The sequence below is a fragment of the Ziziphus jujuba genome, chromosome 11 (assembly GCF_031755915.1).
Source record: "Ziziphus jujuba cultivar Dongzao chromosome 11, ASM3175591v1".
In the NCBI taxonomy this organism is placed as follows: domain Eukaryota; kingdom Viridiplantae; phylum Streptophyta; class Magnoliopsida; order Rosales; family Rhamnaceae; genus Ziziphus; species Ziziphus jujuba.
This window is the reverse complement of record NC_083389.1, coordinates 12479120-12496178: the sequence shown is the minus strand read 5'-3', so window position 1 is coordinate 12496178 and position 17059 is coordinate 12479120. Positions and strand designations below refer to the sequence as shown.

Below are 17059 nucleotides of genomic sequence, written 5' to 3'. Positions count from 1 at the left end.
AGGAAAAAGAAATTGATAGGACTTGGTCGATACAGAGCGGCCAAACGACTCGATGATCAGAATGTAGGGGATGCAGAGCAAACCCAGAAAGTTTTCATCAGTATATGTAAAGATGATGACCAAGTATTGGAAATCATTTCCAAAGATGCATTTAGTATACCTCTTAAACTGCCATGTATCATGTTTGTCATGCACAAATTAACATTTCATTAGTGTAGAAGACCATAAATGCCCATAATTCTGAAAATAAATTATTACCAAAATGTACACATTCTATAGAGCTCTTCCTTTATATAGGTAAAAACAAGTGGCCATAAAATAGCCTCTGTATACAAAATTTAAATCTGTCAGTATGAAGCACCAAGAGAATTGCTCTTCTATAAGAAAAACCAAAGTCACTTTTAATCAATACTACTCCAACCTTAGACTTGCAATACCGTTGCTTTACAAGTATACCCCTTCCATTTTTGAGAGATCCTAAAAGAACCTCATCAGTTACATAAACAAGAGAAATGCAAGAAATTTATCATTGACAACTCTCATATCCAACAGCATGTAGCCATGAAACAACTTCTTCAATAGAGGGTCTCTGCCTTGGATCCTGGTGTATGCATTTACAAGCAATACCAAGAACCTCTAGAAGCTGCTTCTCAAGATCCTTATTCCAAATTGATGGATCTATGATCTCTTCCTCTTTCCTTTGAGATTTCATCTGAAAGACCCAAGACACCAAGTCCCTGCAGTTTTTCCCTTTGCAAACTTCAACTGGCCTCCTACGGGTAAGAAGCTCCAGGAGAACAACACCGAAACTGTATACGTCACCCCTGAAAGTTGCAGTTAATGTTTGACTATACTCGGGAGGAATGTAGCCCAAAGTCCCAACCAAATCTGTTGTGACATGAGTATCATAAGGCCGAAGTAGCCTTGACAGACCAAAATCGGCCAAATGAGCTTCAAATCTTTCATCTAAAAGTATGTTGCTAGATTTTATGTCCCGATGAACTATGTTCGGCTGGCAACCCCTGTGCAAGTAAGCTAATCCACGAGCAGCACCTTGAGCTATCTTGAGTCTTACATCCCATTTCAGAAGTGAACCTCCATCAACACTCTCATGCAGCCAGTAATCCAAGCTTCCATTCTCCATGTAAGAGTAGATCAACAACCTGTCACTGCCATGCCGGCAATAACCCTGAAGAGAAACGAGGTTTTTGTGCTGAGCTCTTGAGAGGGCTTCAACTTCAGCTTGAAATTCACGTTCCATCTGACCGCAGTCCCCAGAAAGTCTCTTGATTGCAGCTTTTGTGCCACTGGGAAGATTGGCCTTGTAAACCAAACCAAAACCTCCGCAACCAATTATGTTGGCTTGGTTGAAATTGTTCGTAGATTTTAACAAGTCTGCAACTGTGAGATCCTTGCAATCTGAATTCTGGAAAAGCACCAACTTCGAAGAGGCAAGTGCTTCAGATAACCTGCGTGGGCGGCTGATTTCCTCATCAAAAGGATCAGCTGGATCCTCCGCCTCCCTCCTCGACATTTTGAGTAGACCAATTGCAAGAAGCAAGGCAATCCCAACTCCTATACTGACTGTTATGCAAAGAATGCTGCCTCGACCTAATCTACTGTTTGATGAGCCGGCGTGGATTAAAGGCTTTAGACCTCTACTCCCATTTATGCCACATGGAGTATCAATTTGCCAACAAAGTCCTGGGTTACCCTCAAAGCTCGAGCTGGGAAAGCTTAAGAATTGTCCTTCCTTTGGAATGTCTCCTTGCAAGTGATTATATGCCACACTAAACTTTGACAGGAATGTGAGCTTGCTGAATGATGGAGGGATAAAACCATATAGATTATTGTACGATAAATCTAATGTTTCCAAGTTCTCCATCTCTGAAATGGATCTCGGTATGGTTCCAGTTATGTTGTTCCTGCTCAAATCTAAAACATGCAGCTGTTTCAATCGCCCAATTTCAGGCCAAATTTCTCCACTTATTCTATTATTGCTCAAGTAGATTGATGGCGGAAAATTTGAGGCCTGGTTGTATTGCAGACCACTAGCACTCTTATTTCGCTTTACATATAGTGGAATGCCGGTAGAAGCAGGAATATTCGACGAAGTACAGTTTGCAGAAATGAGGGTCTTTAGCTCCGTCAAACTTCTTGGAATGTCTCCGGTGAGAGAGTTGTTCGAGAAATCCAAATAAAACAAGTTCTCCATCTCACCAATCCAAGAAGGTATCATGCCATCTAAATGGTTCCACGACAAATCAAGGACTTCCAACTTCCTGCAGCTCAACAACCACATTGGAATTTTTCCTTTAAGAGCACAATTCCCAATTGCCAGAACCATCAAGCTCTCAAACCCACTCACATTGTTTGGAATTTCCTCACCAATGAAATTCTTTGTCAGGATAAGAGTGGTCAAGTTTTTGCATTGCTGAAGCACGGAAAGCGCACCAGATAAATCCACAAAACTGTTGTTTGACAATGAGAGAAACAAAAGGGACCTGAGGTTTGCAAAGTCCTCAGGGATTGGACCACTTAATTCATTCCTGGCAAGGCTTAAGATTTTCAACTCACTGGAATAAGACAGTGAAGTCGGAAGGGGCCCGGAAAAATGATTAGTAGCAAGATCAAGTGTGCAGAGATTAGGGAGTCCAGTGAAATTTAGATCAATAGGACCACTTAGTGAATTGTTCCGGAGATCAAGCACTCTAAGCTTTGAGCAAAGTGCCAAGGTTGAAGGCAATGGCCCAGATAAGAAATTTGAATGTGCGACTAACAATTCTAGTTGTGTAAGATTACCAAACACATTTGGAATTTCGCCAAAAAGCTGATTTCCAAAAACAACAAAGGCCTTAAGGCTAGAGAGCTTACTCAAATTCTGGCTTATCTTGCCGGAGAAATTGTTCCCAGAAACAGAGAGTCGCTGCAATGCCGGCATCAAATACAAGGATTCAGGCAGATGCCCTGAAAACTTATTGTTATCAGCATGAAATTGTTGGAGAGTTGAGCTGCAATTGTCTAAGCCTTCAAGATTTCCCACCAGACGGTTCCAGGATACATCAAGAACCCGAATCACACTAGAAGAGCTGCAAATTTGAGAAACAAACTGACCAGTGAATGAATTGTTGCTTATGTTGAATGCAGCAAGATGTGGAAACCCTCCTTCGAGCTCTGACAAACTGCCATTGAATAAATTGCTTGAAACGTTCAGAACTTTAATGGACTTCAAACCAGCAAGTGCCACGGAAGCTGCTCCTGTCAGCCTGTTATGGCTTAAATCAACAACTTCCAGCTGCTTCAAGTTTGAGAGCTCAGCAGGCAATCCACCTTCAAGATAATTGCATGAAAGATCAAGCAATTTCAGTTCATGTAATTGACCCAAAGAACTTGAAATCGTTCCTCTGAGACCCATATTTGGCAGAATCAACTTGGTCACTCTGCTAGAGAAAGACCCATTATTTACATTCTCACAGAAAACACCAATCCAGTGACAACAAAGGGATTCCTGAGACCAAGCTGTGATAATAGACCCATTCGTGAGGTTTGTAGCAAACTCTTTCAATGCCTTGGAATCATTTGGATGACAGGATTGGGTTCGGGTATTGAGACCCAAAGATGAAGAGAGAAAGCAGGCCAAGAATAACCATTTGAGAAATGTGACTGGGATAAAGCTAAGCACCACCATTACTGGAACACAAGGAGATTTCACCAACTCAACTCAAGGCTTACTGCACTTCCATAAACTCAGATGTATCTGAGAGATCATTGGCATGCACTGGCACTTTCAGGAGTAAGAAAAGAAAAAGCCAAATGAAAGTAACCTTCACACTCCCACTTCCCAAAAGACCTCTACTAAGTTTCAAACTTGCAAATTAAGCAACAGACTACTACCAAAACCAATGAGTTTCACCAATCCCGACTTAGAAATCAGATCCCCAGAACAAAAAATTTAGGAAGGCCCAAGAATCCAAATTCAATATGAAAAATGTTTAGGCAAACAGTAACCCCCCCTCCCTTATAGAAGAAAAAGAGAAAGACGCACAAAAGGAGGAAACTTCTAAATTACCCCTATCCCAAAAAAAACGCCTCAGAAACCACAAAAAAGGGACAAACTAACAACAACTTGCAAGCTAAGCAATTCACACTGACAATTTATTAAAAAAGCGAAAACTGTAATCAACACTAGTAGAAACCAATGAAAGCCCCTTAGTCCCCACCCATGAAAAATGAAAAACCCATGACCAAAAAATTAAGGAACCACAAAAAACCCTAATAACACAGAGAGAGAGAGAGAGAGAGAGAGAGAGAAAAAAAAAAAAAAAAAAACCTAAGCGTAGAAACTTGAAAACTCGAATCTCAAAACCACAAAACAGAGCCCAAAAAAAAAGAACAAACAACAAAATTTACAAGCCAAGAAGAGCAATTAGCTTAATCCCAGATCAAACTCATGCTCCACAAGGAGAAACCAGAGGAGAGAAGCATAAGAAAGGAGGGTGAGAACTTTTTTGTTTTTTTTGGTTTTTTTATTTGCTAGCCCACCACCACACTCATAAGCCAAAACCCCACAATGCAAAAGAAAAGCTTTTTAAGCTATCACAGGCACTCCAATCACTTGCAAGTTAAGCAACACTTCCCCCCTATGAACCCCTACAGGATCAAATGGCCAATGTTTCCACAGATGGGTCTACTTTGTTCTTCTTCTTCTTTAATTTTCAAAGCCAGAGGCCTGGCTTACTTTTCTTTTTTCCACTCTAATTTTTCAAACACAATGACAAAGATGACAGAATCTAGAGGACTTAAGAAAGAGAGAGAGAGAGAGAGAGAGAGAGAGAGAAAAAGGGAGGCAGATATTTCAAATCAAATAAACAGTGGAAAACAACACCCACATATACAGTAAGCAGCAGCAGCAGTACTTGGTTAGCAGTGCAGTACAGAAAAGGAAACTTCTTTCTCTATCTTGAGAATCTTTATTTTATTGGGCAGCAAAAATAAATAAATAAATAAAAAACACTTGGGCAAGTAAGCAAAGTGATTTGAATCCGAGACAAAAACATCCAAAGAGCTGACTTTTTGGACAAATTTCTTTTGGTTTTTTACTTGCTTTGAAAAATTTTTAGTAAGTCCCACTGATTTTTCAATACCTAATTACCAAACCTTTGTCTGCTTCCTTCTTCTTCCTTCTATTTCTCTCTGTGCTCTGCTAAAGTCTAATCACTTCCTAACAAAAACAAAATTGTTTAGTGTTTGGTGGTGTATGGACCCCATTTTGATGTGATGAGGTTGGACATGTTTTGGTGCGGTCTAACGAGGACTAAAACAGATCTCCTTGTACCAAACTCACTCTTCTTCATTACGCGCCTCAATGCCTGTGTTTTTCAAATATTTATTTGAAGGCTTTCCTTTATTTATCTTTATATATGTATACCTATATTATATATATACATATATATATGTTCAAAGGTCCTTTTGCTTTTTGCAGCTTTGACATATAAAATAAAGTGATTCTTAACTTTAGCATATCATTTTTAAACACTGTTCCAAAACTTATGGTTAGCAGAAGAAAAAAAAAAATTTGAAATATAGAATTGGAACTACACATGTCCAATTAATTTATTTGTTAGAGGATTCAAAAGAAATATATATATATATATTTTTTTAAAAAAAGGTAATATGTCTTTTTTGTTTTTTCAAAATTATGTTTATTTTGAATTTGAGTATAAATTACTCAATGTTTTATTTTATTTTATGTGAAACATATAATTTATAATGAAATGTGTAACTGCACGCGCTCCAAGGGCGGTTGGGGAATAAAATAGGTAGTGGGGAAAAAAGAGTCAAAGAGGCGAAAAAGATAGGCACGAGAATTGACCGGATAAGGCCGGTGAAATGAGCTGCGGTAGGCGGACGTCGCGGGTTAATGCCGGTGATCTAAAAAGTGAGAAATTTCCTGAGCCACCGGTTTGTCGGGTCAACTACTTTTTATCTACTCACACGTGAACTCACCCAACCCACCTCTCCCTTTTTCCACTTTTTTCTTCAATTGTTTTGTTTTTATCCGTTTTTTATTTATTTATTTGTTTTGCTTTTCTTCTTTTCTTCTTCTTTTTTAATTAATTAACTAAAAAATGATTCAATGTCTCATGTTTAAAAATATTTTTATATTTAAAAAAAAAAATTGTTTACTCCGTGTCCAATATAAAAAAGCAAACTAAAATCCACATATTTTAGTTAGTTTAAAATAATAATAATAATAATCAATTTCCGTTAATTTAATATCCACACTGGTCGAAGATAAAGGTTATAACCTTTTTGGAAGGTTAAATATAATATAAAATCATATAGGTTTTCTCACATTTAGGATTATTAGATATAGTGGTTTTGTTATTATTATTATTATTATTACTATTCACCAAAAAAAAATTAAAAAGATATTGTAGTTTTTTCATAAGAAATGCTATAACTACTACTATTAAGGTTTTATAAGTTTTAGTAGATTACCATATGTAAATGATGACAAGTTTTGGCAATATGAGAAAGTGTTCACAGTCATTATTTTATTTTGGCAGATTACTACTACTTTAATTTCTGTTTTCATACTACTTTTTGCTTTTTCAATAATACATATTTTATAATATATATGTGTGTGTATATATATATATATATATATCTTTTTGTGGAACTTTTGTGATGATTAAACTCCATAAGCAAGATTACAAAAAACCAAAGACTTAATCCTCAAATTGATGGCTTTTGTTTACCCACAGGAAGAACATTATTGATTAACCAGTAATTATTGATGCATGGGACTGCTTTTTAAGTCGTTGACAAATTAAAGTTTTTTTTTTTTTGGGTAAATGTTGACACATTAAAGTTTGTATATATTATGTCCATCGACATACTCCAACCTTCGTGATCATGCAAAATTTGGACCTGTTTGTTTCTATCTCCTTCTCATTTTTTCTGATCTTATCCTTTTGTACTTAGATATGTTTTTCTTGTTATTTCCCCCCCATTAACCAAATGTACTATATATACACTAAATATGGAAGCGCTAAGCCTTCAAATCCAACAAGGTGAAGCATATTTCATGATTTTTTTTTTCCACAGTATTTTTGGCTTTCCAAAAAATACACATCCATAAATCAAAATCAAATCCATAAACAAAAAATGACATGCACAGTTTTGTTATTATGATTCAATTTTCCGTAATTAATATATACGAATCATTTTTAATTATTATTAGAACATAAAATTTTCAGAGATTTCAATTCATAACATAATTTTAAAATGAGATGATATTTTGCAATTCCATAAATACAGTAAAATTAAACTCGATTCTCTTATTCAACTAAATGTTGAACAATTATATTTTCCAGAAAAAATAGAGTATGGGTGTTGACCTATGTAAATATTAATATCAGGTTCAGTGTATTTAGACATACACACACATTGTTATCAATATATATATAGATGTGTGTGTGTGCGTGTGTGTGTTTATAGTTTATTTTTTCTCCCATTTAGAATATTTTGTCCAGAATTAATTTGTCGAGCACAATGTGTATCCAATATGTGTAAATTTTTTTACGTGCCTAACCATTTAAAGATAAATATAATCTCGGATAAAATTGTCCCTGCTAAAAATATTTCAGCATACATACATATACATATATATATATATATATATATATATATATATATATATATATATATATATATATATATATATATATATATATATATATATATATATATATATATATAATTATGATATGGCATGATTAAATTGGAGTGCTCAAACATGCATGAGATGTGCGAAGCAATGTTATTGTTGCGAGTGTGTCACGCTCTTCATGATTGCATTGCATGCAGTGTGACCTTCCCAAGTAATACTGCAATTATAGGGCTTTATGCTTATGTCCCTCTTTATTTCCACAGTAGAAAATTATTGTTGTTGTTGTATTTTTTTTTTTTTGGTGAAAGCAATAAATAGGGGTGTGTAAAAAAACCTACCAATTAATTCAATTCAATCCAATTTGAGTGTATCGATTTTTTTTTTTTATTGTAGTGTAATCAGATTAAATCGGTTTTGAAATTTAAAAATAAACTATCAGTTAGTTTGGTTAGATTTTCATTTATCAAAATGAAAATCTAATAAAATTGATATAAACCAAACTGATTAACAATATAATTGATAAAATTATATATATATATATATATATATTTAAATTTTATGTTAGTTTTATTTATCAGTTATATGATTATAACATGATATATAAAGCTTTAACTTAGTATTAAGCTTCAAGTTATGGTTCTTTTTCTTTTTCTTCCAATATTTATGTTTTATTTTTTTTAATTTTTTTTTTCATTTAGACAATCTATACATTTAAAAAAAAAAATAAGTATTTTGCATAATGAAAAACTCTAAAATCAAAAGTTGTTGTCTAAATTTTAAAATTCAAAAACCCCAAAAATTAGGGAAAAAAAACTTAAGTTCAAAATCGATCATCTAAATTGATTATTAATTGGATTGGTTGAAATTGAATTTCATATATAAATTGATTCGATTTGAATTGAAAAATATCAAATTGATTAATTATATTGGTTATTTATTAATTAAATCGATTTCGATGAACACCCTAATGGTAGAAACTAAAAAATTGGTTCAACAACTAGAAAGCCAGACAGAAAGGCTCAGTCAAGTTGCACTAAATTATTTCACATATAAAGAGTTATACAAATATATATATATAAAAGCTGCCAAGGCCTCACCACAAAGTCATGGTCACCTCCTATTCAGCCTAGCATTTGTCATTGTTTTTGCCCTTGAGGCCCAGCATTCCTACAGCCCATAGTGGAGTTGGTCAAGTTCTTGGGCCATCAAGAAATCATATTGCTAAGTCATCTGATGACGCGGAGTATAGATTCTCTCAGTTGTTTTTGACTATTTGACTTTGAAGTCAACCAAAACTGAAAAGAAACCTCCTTCTCCGCTTAGTCAAAGGTTCATCAACACCACAAACATTGAATCCAGAAATTCTCCTGCTCATCTTAAAGAATAGCCCAAACTCATCGAATATTTTGAACCCGGAAGAATATATATATATATATATATATATATAGATGGCTCAAAATCGAATATTGGCACTAGTTTATTATCTTTGATGTTCTTTAAAAATGAGTTTTTGAGGCCTTTTTTTGACATGATTTTCTAAAACTTAGTCTCACTTCTTAGAAGAAGATCAAGAGGAGGGAAGATTGAAGATGGTGGTCTGGAAAAATTTATTAAAAGTTTTGGAAGTCTAAAACTTTTTTACACTTCTTGTTGAAAAGCAAGCGATTCCAAGTCTAAACTCTGTTACACTTGTTGAAAAGGAAGCGATTGGATGTCAATACCACGCCTGCAATGCTGACATGGCATATCCTATCTTGGATAAGCTTCAGACACATTTCCCAAAGACCCAGTTTCCAATTTTAGCAAAAATAAAAAATAAAATTAGTGTAGAATAAGAATAAGAAGAAGAAGAAGAGGACCCATTCATTTCAATCTAATAAGACCCAGCAGCAGTGATCAAGATTAGATTAGATTTGATGATGGGGGAAATCAAAACAATCGGAGTGGTGGGCAGCGGCCAAATGGGGTCAGGAATAGCTCAACTGGGTGCCGTTCATGGTCTCGATGTTTGGCTCCTCGATACCGATCCCGGAGCTCTCTCCAGAGCCACCAAATCCATATCTGCCTCCATCCACCGCATGGTTTCTAAAGGCCATCTCTCCCAGGTCACCAACCTCTTGACTTATTTTATCTATATGAATTGTCTGGTGTATTTGTATTTATTTATTTATTTTTTTGACAACCTCTGAAATCTGAATTAGGAAGTTGTATAGATTCTGACTCTGGCCGAATATGGTTCAGCTTTTTTGTCGAGTACTACTGTACTAGCTTTTTACTGATTTTTGTGGCTTAACTGGATTTCTCAATCTCAAGGTTTAATTGTACCTGGCTCTTCGAGAATTTTAGGTTTTTTATTTATTTTGGTCAACGTTTAGTTGTACCTTTTTAAACCCTATATAGACCCAAACGAAGGAAATGAAGTATTACTAGTTATCTTTGCTGTGCAATATGATGATAATGTGAGCAAAGCTATGTGTCCTGCTGAAGTGGTGTCACACTCTTTTCCTTTTTAAACTGTAAGAAACCGAAACTTGAAATGAGAAAAATATGCACATATATATATATATATATATATATATATATATGTGCATATATGTGGAATGAAAAACACGTGTTTTTCTCATGGTTGAATAGAAGCATAACTAGTTATTTTGATGTTGTCGACAAAAATAAAAAAACCTTGGCTCTTAGAGATTCTTCTTATTTGTATTTGTATTTTTATTTTTATGACAAGTATATACGGTTCTTGTCTATTCATGCAACTTATACTGCTTAACTGACAACAATGTGAGATATTTTTGTTTCAAAACTCAACAGGCTGCTGGTACTGATGCTTTGGGACGTCTGAAGTGTACCTCAAATCTGGAAGAGCTTTCGACTGCGGATTTTGTTATTGAAGCTATCGTAGAATCTGAAGACGTGAAGAAAAAGTTATTTGTTCAATTAGATAAGATCACAAAACGTTCTGCCATTTTGGCATCAAATACAAGTTCCATATCCATTACACGTCTAGCATCAGCAGTTAGCAGACCACTCCAGGTTGATTTCACAATTGCTTTATTTTCTGTTGGTTTTCTTGTTGTTGACAATCTAATCATGTCCATTACATTAATAGGTATCTAACAATGTGAATTTAACATGCCATGTTAGGTGATTGGCATGCATTTTATGAATCCTCCCCCTATTATGAAGCTAGTTGAGATTATACGAGGTGCGGACACATCAGATGAGACCTATAACGAAACAAAAGCCTTGGCAGAGAGGTGATTGGTTTGAATATCTCTTGCTGCTACACAAAATGAATAAAAGCATTTTTGTTTTACAAACAGAATTTGTTTTTAAGGTCCACAGATAAGTAGTAAGCACATTTCCATTCAAGCATGCAATTTGGCAATAATATCATAATATCTTGATCTACCATCATTTTAACTTCTAGCCTGCTGAATTTCAGGCTTGGCAAGATAGTCATATGCTCTCAGGATTATGCGGGCTTCATTGTAAACAGAATTTTGATGCCAATGATAAATGAAGCATTCTTTACGCTATACACCGGTGTTGCAACAAAAGAAGACATTGATACGGGAATGAAGCTAGGAACAAATCATCCAATGGGTCCATTACAGCTTGCAGATTTCATTGGATTGGATGTTTGCTTGTCAATCATGAAAGTTCTTCATGCTGGTCTGGGAGACGGTAAATACGCCCCCTGTCCTCTTCTTGTACAGTATGTTGATGCAGGTCGCCTTGGCAGGAAACGAGGTATTGGGGTATACAACTACAGTAAAGTACCTGAAACTGTGAAAAAACCATCACCACGTCTCTGAAAGTCTTCATCATCTGGCAATAAAATTAACCTCTCAATATAGATTGTGTCTCTGAAGATTGTTCGTGGCTTTTCTGTTGGTCAAGATGATTCTTAGACAAATATGCAGTGTATCCTAAAATGGTTTTCAGTTCTGTGCACTTTGAACTCGTGAGACTGTTAGACTTCAATCCTGCTCTACAAAGAGTCAATGCTTTAAAATTTAGGTCTTAGATTCTTTTCATTTTTATTTCCTTTCAGCTGCAAAGTCATTGATCAGGGATTCAGGCTGATATTAGCTTTAACGATCACTCGCTTATTGTTTGATTGTCTATTACACACGACCCTGATGGAACATGTAAATTTCCACATCGAATTCTGCAACTTGGAAATCGTACCCATGAGAAAGGATGCACTAGTTATCCTACTGTACCACTTCTGTGCCACCTTCCCGAGCTAAAACCATTTCTTCACTCTCAGTTTTCTGTCTTTTCCCTAGTTTTAATTACTTTTTTTGGCTAAAATGACGGAACGATTTTTAAATAATTTTTATGATTTTGGCTAGGATTTTGCTGTCTTCCACCCACATGGTTGTGTCACTCTCAGTACACCTAGAAAAAATAAGTTAAAAGGAATAGTCTTCTGAAAAATGATACTTGTTATTATCAGTCTATTATATGTATCAGAGGGTATGTTTATGATATATAAACTTAGCTCAGTTCAAGGTATTTGAGAAAAACCTTAGGGGAAGGTTATGATAAATATTGCCTAAAAAATTGATAAGTTTCTCAGCTTGAACAGATACATTATTCCATGTAGGTGGTGGGTGATGCAAGAGCAGCCAAGAAACACACCCATAGGGAGTGTAATGACAGTCACATGGGCTTGCTTAGCCTTTTGTAAAAAGAGTAGAGCAATTGGATACCAAATTGTCAAACCCTATTTATTGTTTTATTGTTTTATAGGTTATAGTTGATACAAAAGATCATGAGGTACAGCAAAAGAGTAAAGGTTTTCATAACAATTGATATGATGATATTATAATTTATTATAACTCCACCAAGAAAATTCATTGATAGCTTAAGCTTATCCAATCAAGTATTTCTTCCATTCATCGGATGGCTGAGAATATGTACACTCTTTCTTAGTCCTCTTAAAAATTCCTAAAAGTTCCCCACTAATCTAATAAACAAAGGGTGACATTTTTAACCGTGTTAACGTAAAAAAAGGGCCTTTTTTTGACTACTGCATGCCAGCTTTGGAATCTTTTGCGCTAGACAAGGAAATGTAAAAGGCACTTTTTTCCCCTTCATGACCCACAAAAGGTGAGCCTATATAGACCATGAACCATCTTCTTGATCATGGTCTGCCCCACAGCCCCACCTAAGGATTGGCATGGTTAGGCTGGCATGTTCTTCATTGATTGTGATTGTAGTGGAATCCAATGGGTAAATTGAAAAAAATGGAAAAAGCATAGGTACATCAATTATTGGATAGAAAAGAAGATAAAAGGGAATGCGAAATCCAACACTTCTTTTGTTTTTTTTTTTTTTTTTTTTCCATACATAAGGTTAAATTTTTGGGAACATTGTGAGAGTAGAGAGGAAGTGAGAGCAAAAGAAAATGAAATTCTTATTTCAGTGTCCGTGTTGCTCTTGTTTTTGCTTCATGAAGCCAAGAGCTGGACGAGCAAAGGTGAAGGAAGCTGCCAAGGAAGAGAAGAAAGAAGCCAAAGTAGAGAAGAAAGAAGAAGCTAAGGAAGAGAAGAAAGAGTGAAGAGGAATATGAAGAACCACCAGTAGACAATGAATGCATGTAAAAATGTACTTGAATTTGCTGATATTAATTTTTCTTTCCTCTTGAATTTCTTTTGTTTTTGATATTGTTGCTATATTGCCCTTTTCAAGTGCGCACAAGAAATTGTGTTTAGCATATATATCTTGGTCCAAGGTCAAGTTAATTCACATGAAAAAAACAATGCCAAGCTTCATATTCTAATAAAAATGGCCGATTTGCACCATTTCAAATGCTGCTATACATATGAATGAAATTGGAAAACTTAATAAATATAGTCATTCATTAAATTTATTCTTTTTCATTTGGTTTAAGTCCAAGTGCTTGTATTGTATGATGAAAGGGAGGGAGCTAGAGAGCAAAATTTTGGAAATTACCTGCTTAATCCAAAATAAAACTTTATTTAGCAATGCAAATAATCTCTCTCTCTCTCTCTCTCACGTACACACAATTACTTCAACTTCAGGCAAAATCTCTCTTAGAAAATCAAGTCCAAAAAGCAAGCTTGAAAATTTAGTAAAGCAATAAAGCAGATATTGGATTTCTTTCCTTCGTGGCTGCCAACCTCTTATTCTAGGTTGTAAGTCGTCTGAATACAAAAACAATCTAACCGACTCCAGCAATTAGAAGTAAACTAAATTATTTACCCTTTTTTAAAAATATCATAAAATTTCTTTCATATATGTATGTATAACTAAACAAACATACTAAATATAATAGGGAAAAAAAAAGAGATTAATTAACATAAAATAGATCGAATCCATTGAGATGCTACTAGAATTTTATTATTAATCTTTAATCAACAACAAATATGGTTTGAATTTTTTTTTTTATACAAATTACTCAAAATTTTCAAAATCTTACGTATTTCATGTAATTCGAACTTGAACTCTTATGGACACAAATATTTCATGTAATTCGAACTTGAACTCTTATGGGCACAAATAGAGATGCTTAACAATACAATTGAAATTTTTTTTTTAATATAAATTACCTATTTATAAATTACTCAAAAATCTTCCATATTTTATGAGATTGAATTTAAATTCTTACAGATACAAATAAAGATATTCAAAATAAAGATATTCAACTATTGAAACTTCATCAATATAATTTGAATTTGAACTGTAGAATTAATTTAATAGGACAAAGCACAAAATAAAAGAAAAAAAATTATATACTATATCATAATGAATAACAATTGATATAATCATAAGCAATATAAACCAAATTAAAATGAAACATCCAAATAAAACATTTAAGCATAAATTATTAAATATTGAGTAACTTGTTCAACCATATCATCAGTACGACACTCATTATGCACCTCTCTTCCTAGTACAGAATGGCCACGAAGGTCAGAAAATTGCAGTGGTAATGGTAATGTTTCCAAAGTTTGGTTCCGTGTAGATCAGTCTCACTCCCGCAAACTGACAAATCCAGCCAACAAACGTTGTGTCACGTTCACACCCACGCAACACAAGTCAGAAAACTTCTTTTCTTTCGGTTTGCCTTCCTCAAAACGATGATATATATTCAAGTAACTATATGTAGATGTGCCTCCACTCACTATGCACTGCGAAATTTGATACGTCCGGACAAATTTTATGTATTTTTTGAATAATAAAGAAGAAATTTTTTCATTTACACCCTTTTTCGATTTTACCATAACTATAGTTTTTTTTTTTGTTTTTTTAATGAAAGATATTAATTTTGACAGTTAAATATTACAATTGTATTTTTACTTTTAATCATATAATAATGATTTTTAATAATAACTTTTTCAAAAAAGTGGATTTACGTATAATTATGATAAAATTAAAAAGGGTTTAAATTAAACTCACCCTAAAACAAAAATTCTTTTGTAATAATAATAGAAATGAAGTTGTTAATTGGTATTTGAATATTTCAAGAAATGTAGAATTTTTATCCGCGGTGATAGCAATAGAATTGGGGAAGCCAGAGTTTTAACAATAATATTAAAAGCACAAACTTGTTTATTAATTTTTTTACCATAAACTAATTTGATGACTGATATGTTCATATTTAATTGGGCACAAATTTGTTTGTTAATTTTATTTACCAATAAAACTTATTGATAAATGATATGTGTTAATATTTAATTGTTTTATATTATATTTTGCTTTCTATTTAAAATTTTACTTATTTATATTTAGTTTATATCATTTTTTTAAACCAACAATATTTATAATTTTTTTTGAAAAACCATTTTCAACCAATAATATGTTGGTACAATATTATTTTTTATATTAATTAGTAAACGAATTTGGTACTTGTACCATTATTCAATTTTTTAAAGGGAAAAGAAAGACCATTGTAATTTCTATTCTCTATGTCTCTGTCTCCTATTTTTTTTTTTTTATTTTGTTTATTTTCTCAAAATTGATTTACATTATTAAAAAAATATATATAATATTTGAATAGATTAAGTAGATATTTTATTTTAAATTTGAAGAGATGAATAGGGAGAGTAGGATTTTTAAGTTTAGTCATATTCGAATTGGGCTTTAGTCTATGAGGAGCATGGATATGATCAACTGGGCGTGTCAGGTTCGTGCACCCATAAAGCAAAAAGTTTTAGAATTCGTTTGGAATATAGTAAACAGATAATGTACAAGAAAAACAAAAACTTGTGAAGTCGATAAGAATTGGCACACATAGATCACGATACATTTGAATAAGGCTCTCTTATTTTTTGTGTGTTTGTATTTTGTCAATAATTATCTTTAAATTTAAACGGTATTCAATATTTGGAACATGTGATGTGAGAGAACTTTTGCAAATTAGTACATAATGAAAATCCAACACCCAGTAGGATAACATTCAAGTGGTCCCACCAGGATCTAACTATTTGATGCAACCGATATGTTGTCTAATTTTAATATTAAATATACATTTAGATTTGATATCGTAGTAAGAGTATTTCTAACTACCACCAAGAATAAAAAGTATTAAATGTACATAGATGGAGATTATGATATTCACGGAAAAAAAAAAAAATTATGATGCATATAAAGGTGACAAGATATGGAAATTTGACACTACGCATATACAAAAAAGTGTTTTTTTTTTTTTTCACCGTTGTCTCCTAAGTGTTATTATAATTATTATTATTTTATACTTTTTTTTATGCACTTTAGTCTGCTATATATATATATATATATATATATATTTCCACAAAATTTATTGAACTTCATAAATTGTGCATTTTTGTAGTCCTCAATTTTTAAAGGCACATCTTTTGCCCCTTAATTTTTTATTTTTTTTTTAATTTTTTGTGAAACACATCTTCTGCATTTGAATTGCTGAGATAAGGCAAATTAGTTTAAACTGCACATGATGGGTAAAGTAAACAAAGTAGAGTACACGTTAAGCTTTCAATGCAATATTAGTTGTTTTTTGGTGATTATAATTGTTGTCATTGGAATTTGGTTTGCTATTTGGATCTGTTCAAACAATACTTCCTTCGTTAGGTTGATAGAGAAAATGAATAAAGCCTTCACAACTCCTTTGATAGCTCAAAACGAACTTAATGGAAAATGAGCTTTTCATTTAATATATATTTTTCTCCAACAGGTACAAACCCTTGGACGCTAAGTTAGGTCAGAACCCGATTAGAAATCTCCCTATGCTTGAGTTGCAGAGGAGCTATAGAGATATGTTTCTTAGAGAGGAAGAAGTTACCTTAAGGAGGAGCTCGATCCAAAACCTTTTATTTGCCTTAAAGGGTTTACAGGTGGATGCTACGTGGGTTAGGAGATCTTGGA

General features: G+C 33.5%; 2 protein-coding genes across 2 annotated transcripts; one reads left to right on the top strand and one right to left on the bottom strand.

Moving 5' to 3' along the window:
- Positions 1 to 265: 265 nt before the first annotated feature.
- Positions 266 to 4950, bottom strand: LOC107405568 (phytosulfokine receptor 2). The gene has a single exon (XM_016012637.4). It carries the CDS (start codon positions 3686 to 3688, stop codon positions 527 to 529), a length of 3162 nt encoding a protein of 1053 aa, XP_015868123.1. The 5' UTR covers positions 3689 to 4950; the 3' UTR covers positions 266 to 526.
- A 4273-nt stretch (positions 4951 to 9223) lies between these two features.
- Positions 9224 to 13497, top strand: LOC107422411 (uncharacterized). The gene is made up of 4 exons (XM_016031844.4): positions 9224 to 9780; positions 10493 to 10714; positions 10826 to 10938; positions 11127 to 13497. Exons 1-4 carry the CDS (start codon positions 9592 to 9594, stop codon positions 11497 to 11499), a joined length of 897 nt encoding a protein of 298 aa, XP_015887330.2. The 5' UTR covers positions 9224 to 9591; the 3' UTR covers positions 11500 to 13497.
- The last annotated feature ends 3562 nt before the right edge of the window (positions 13498 to 17059 follow it).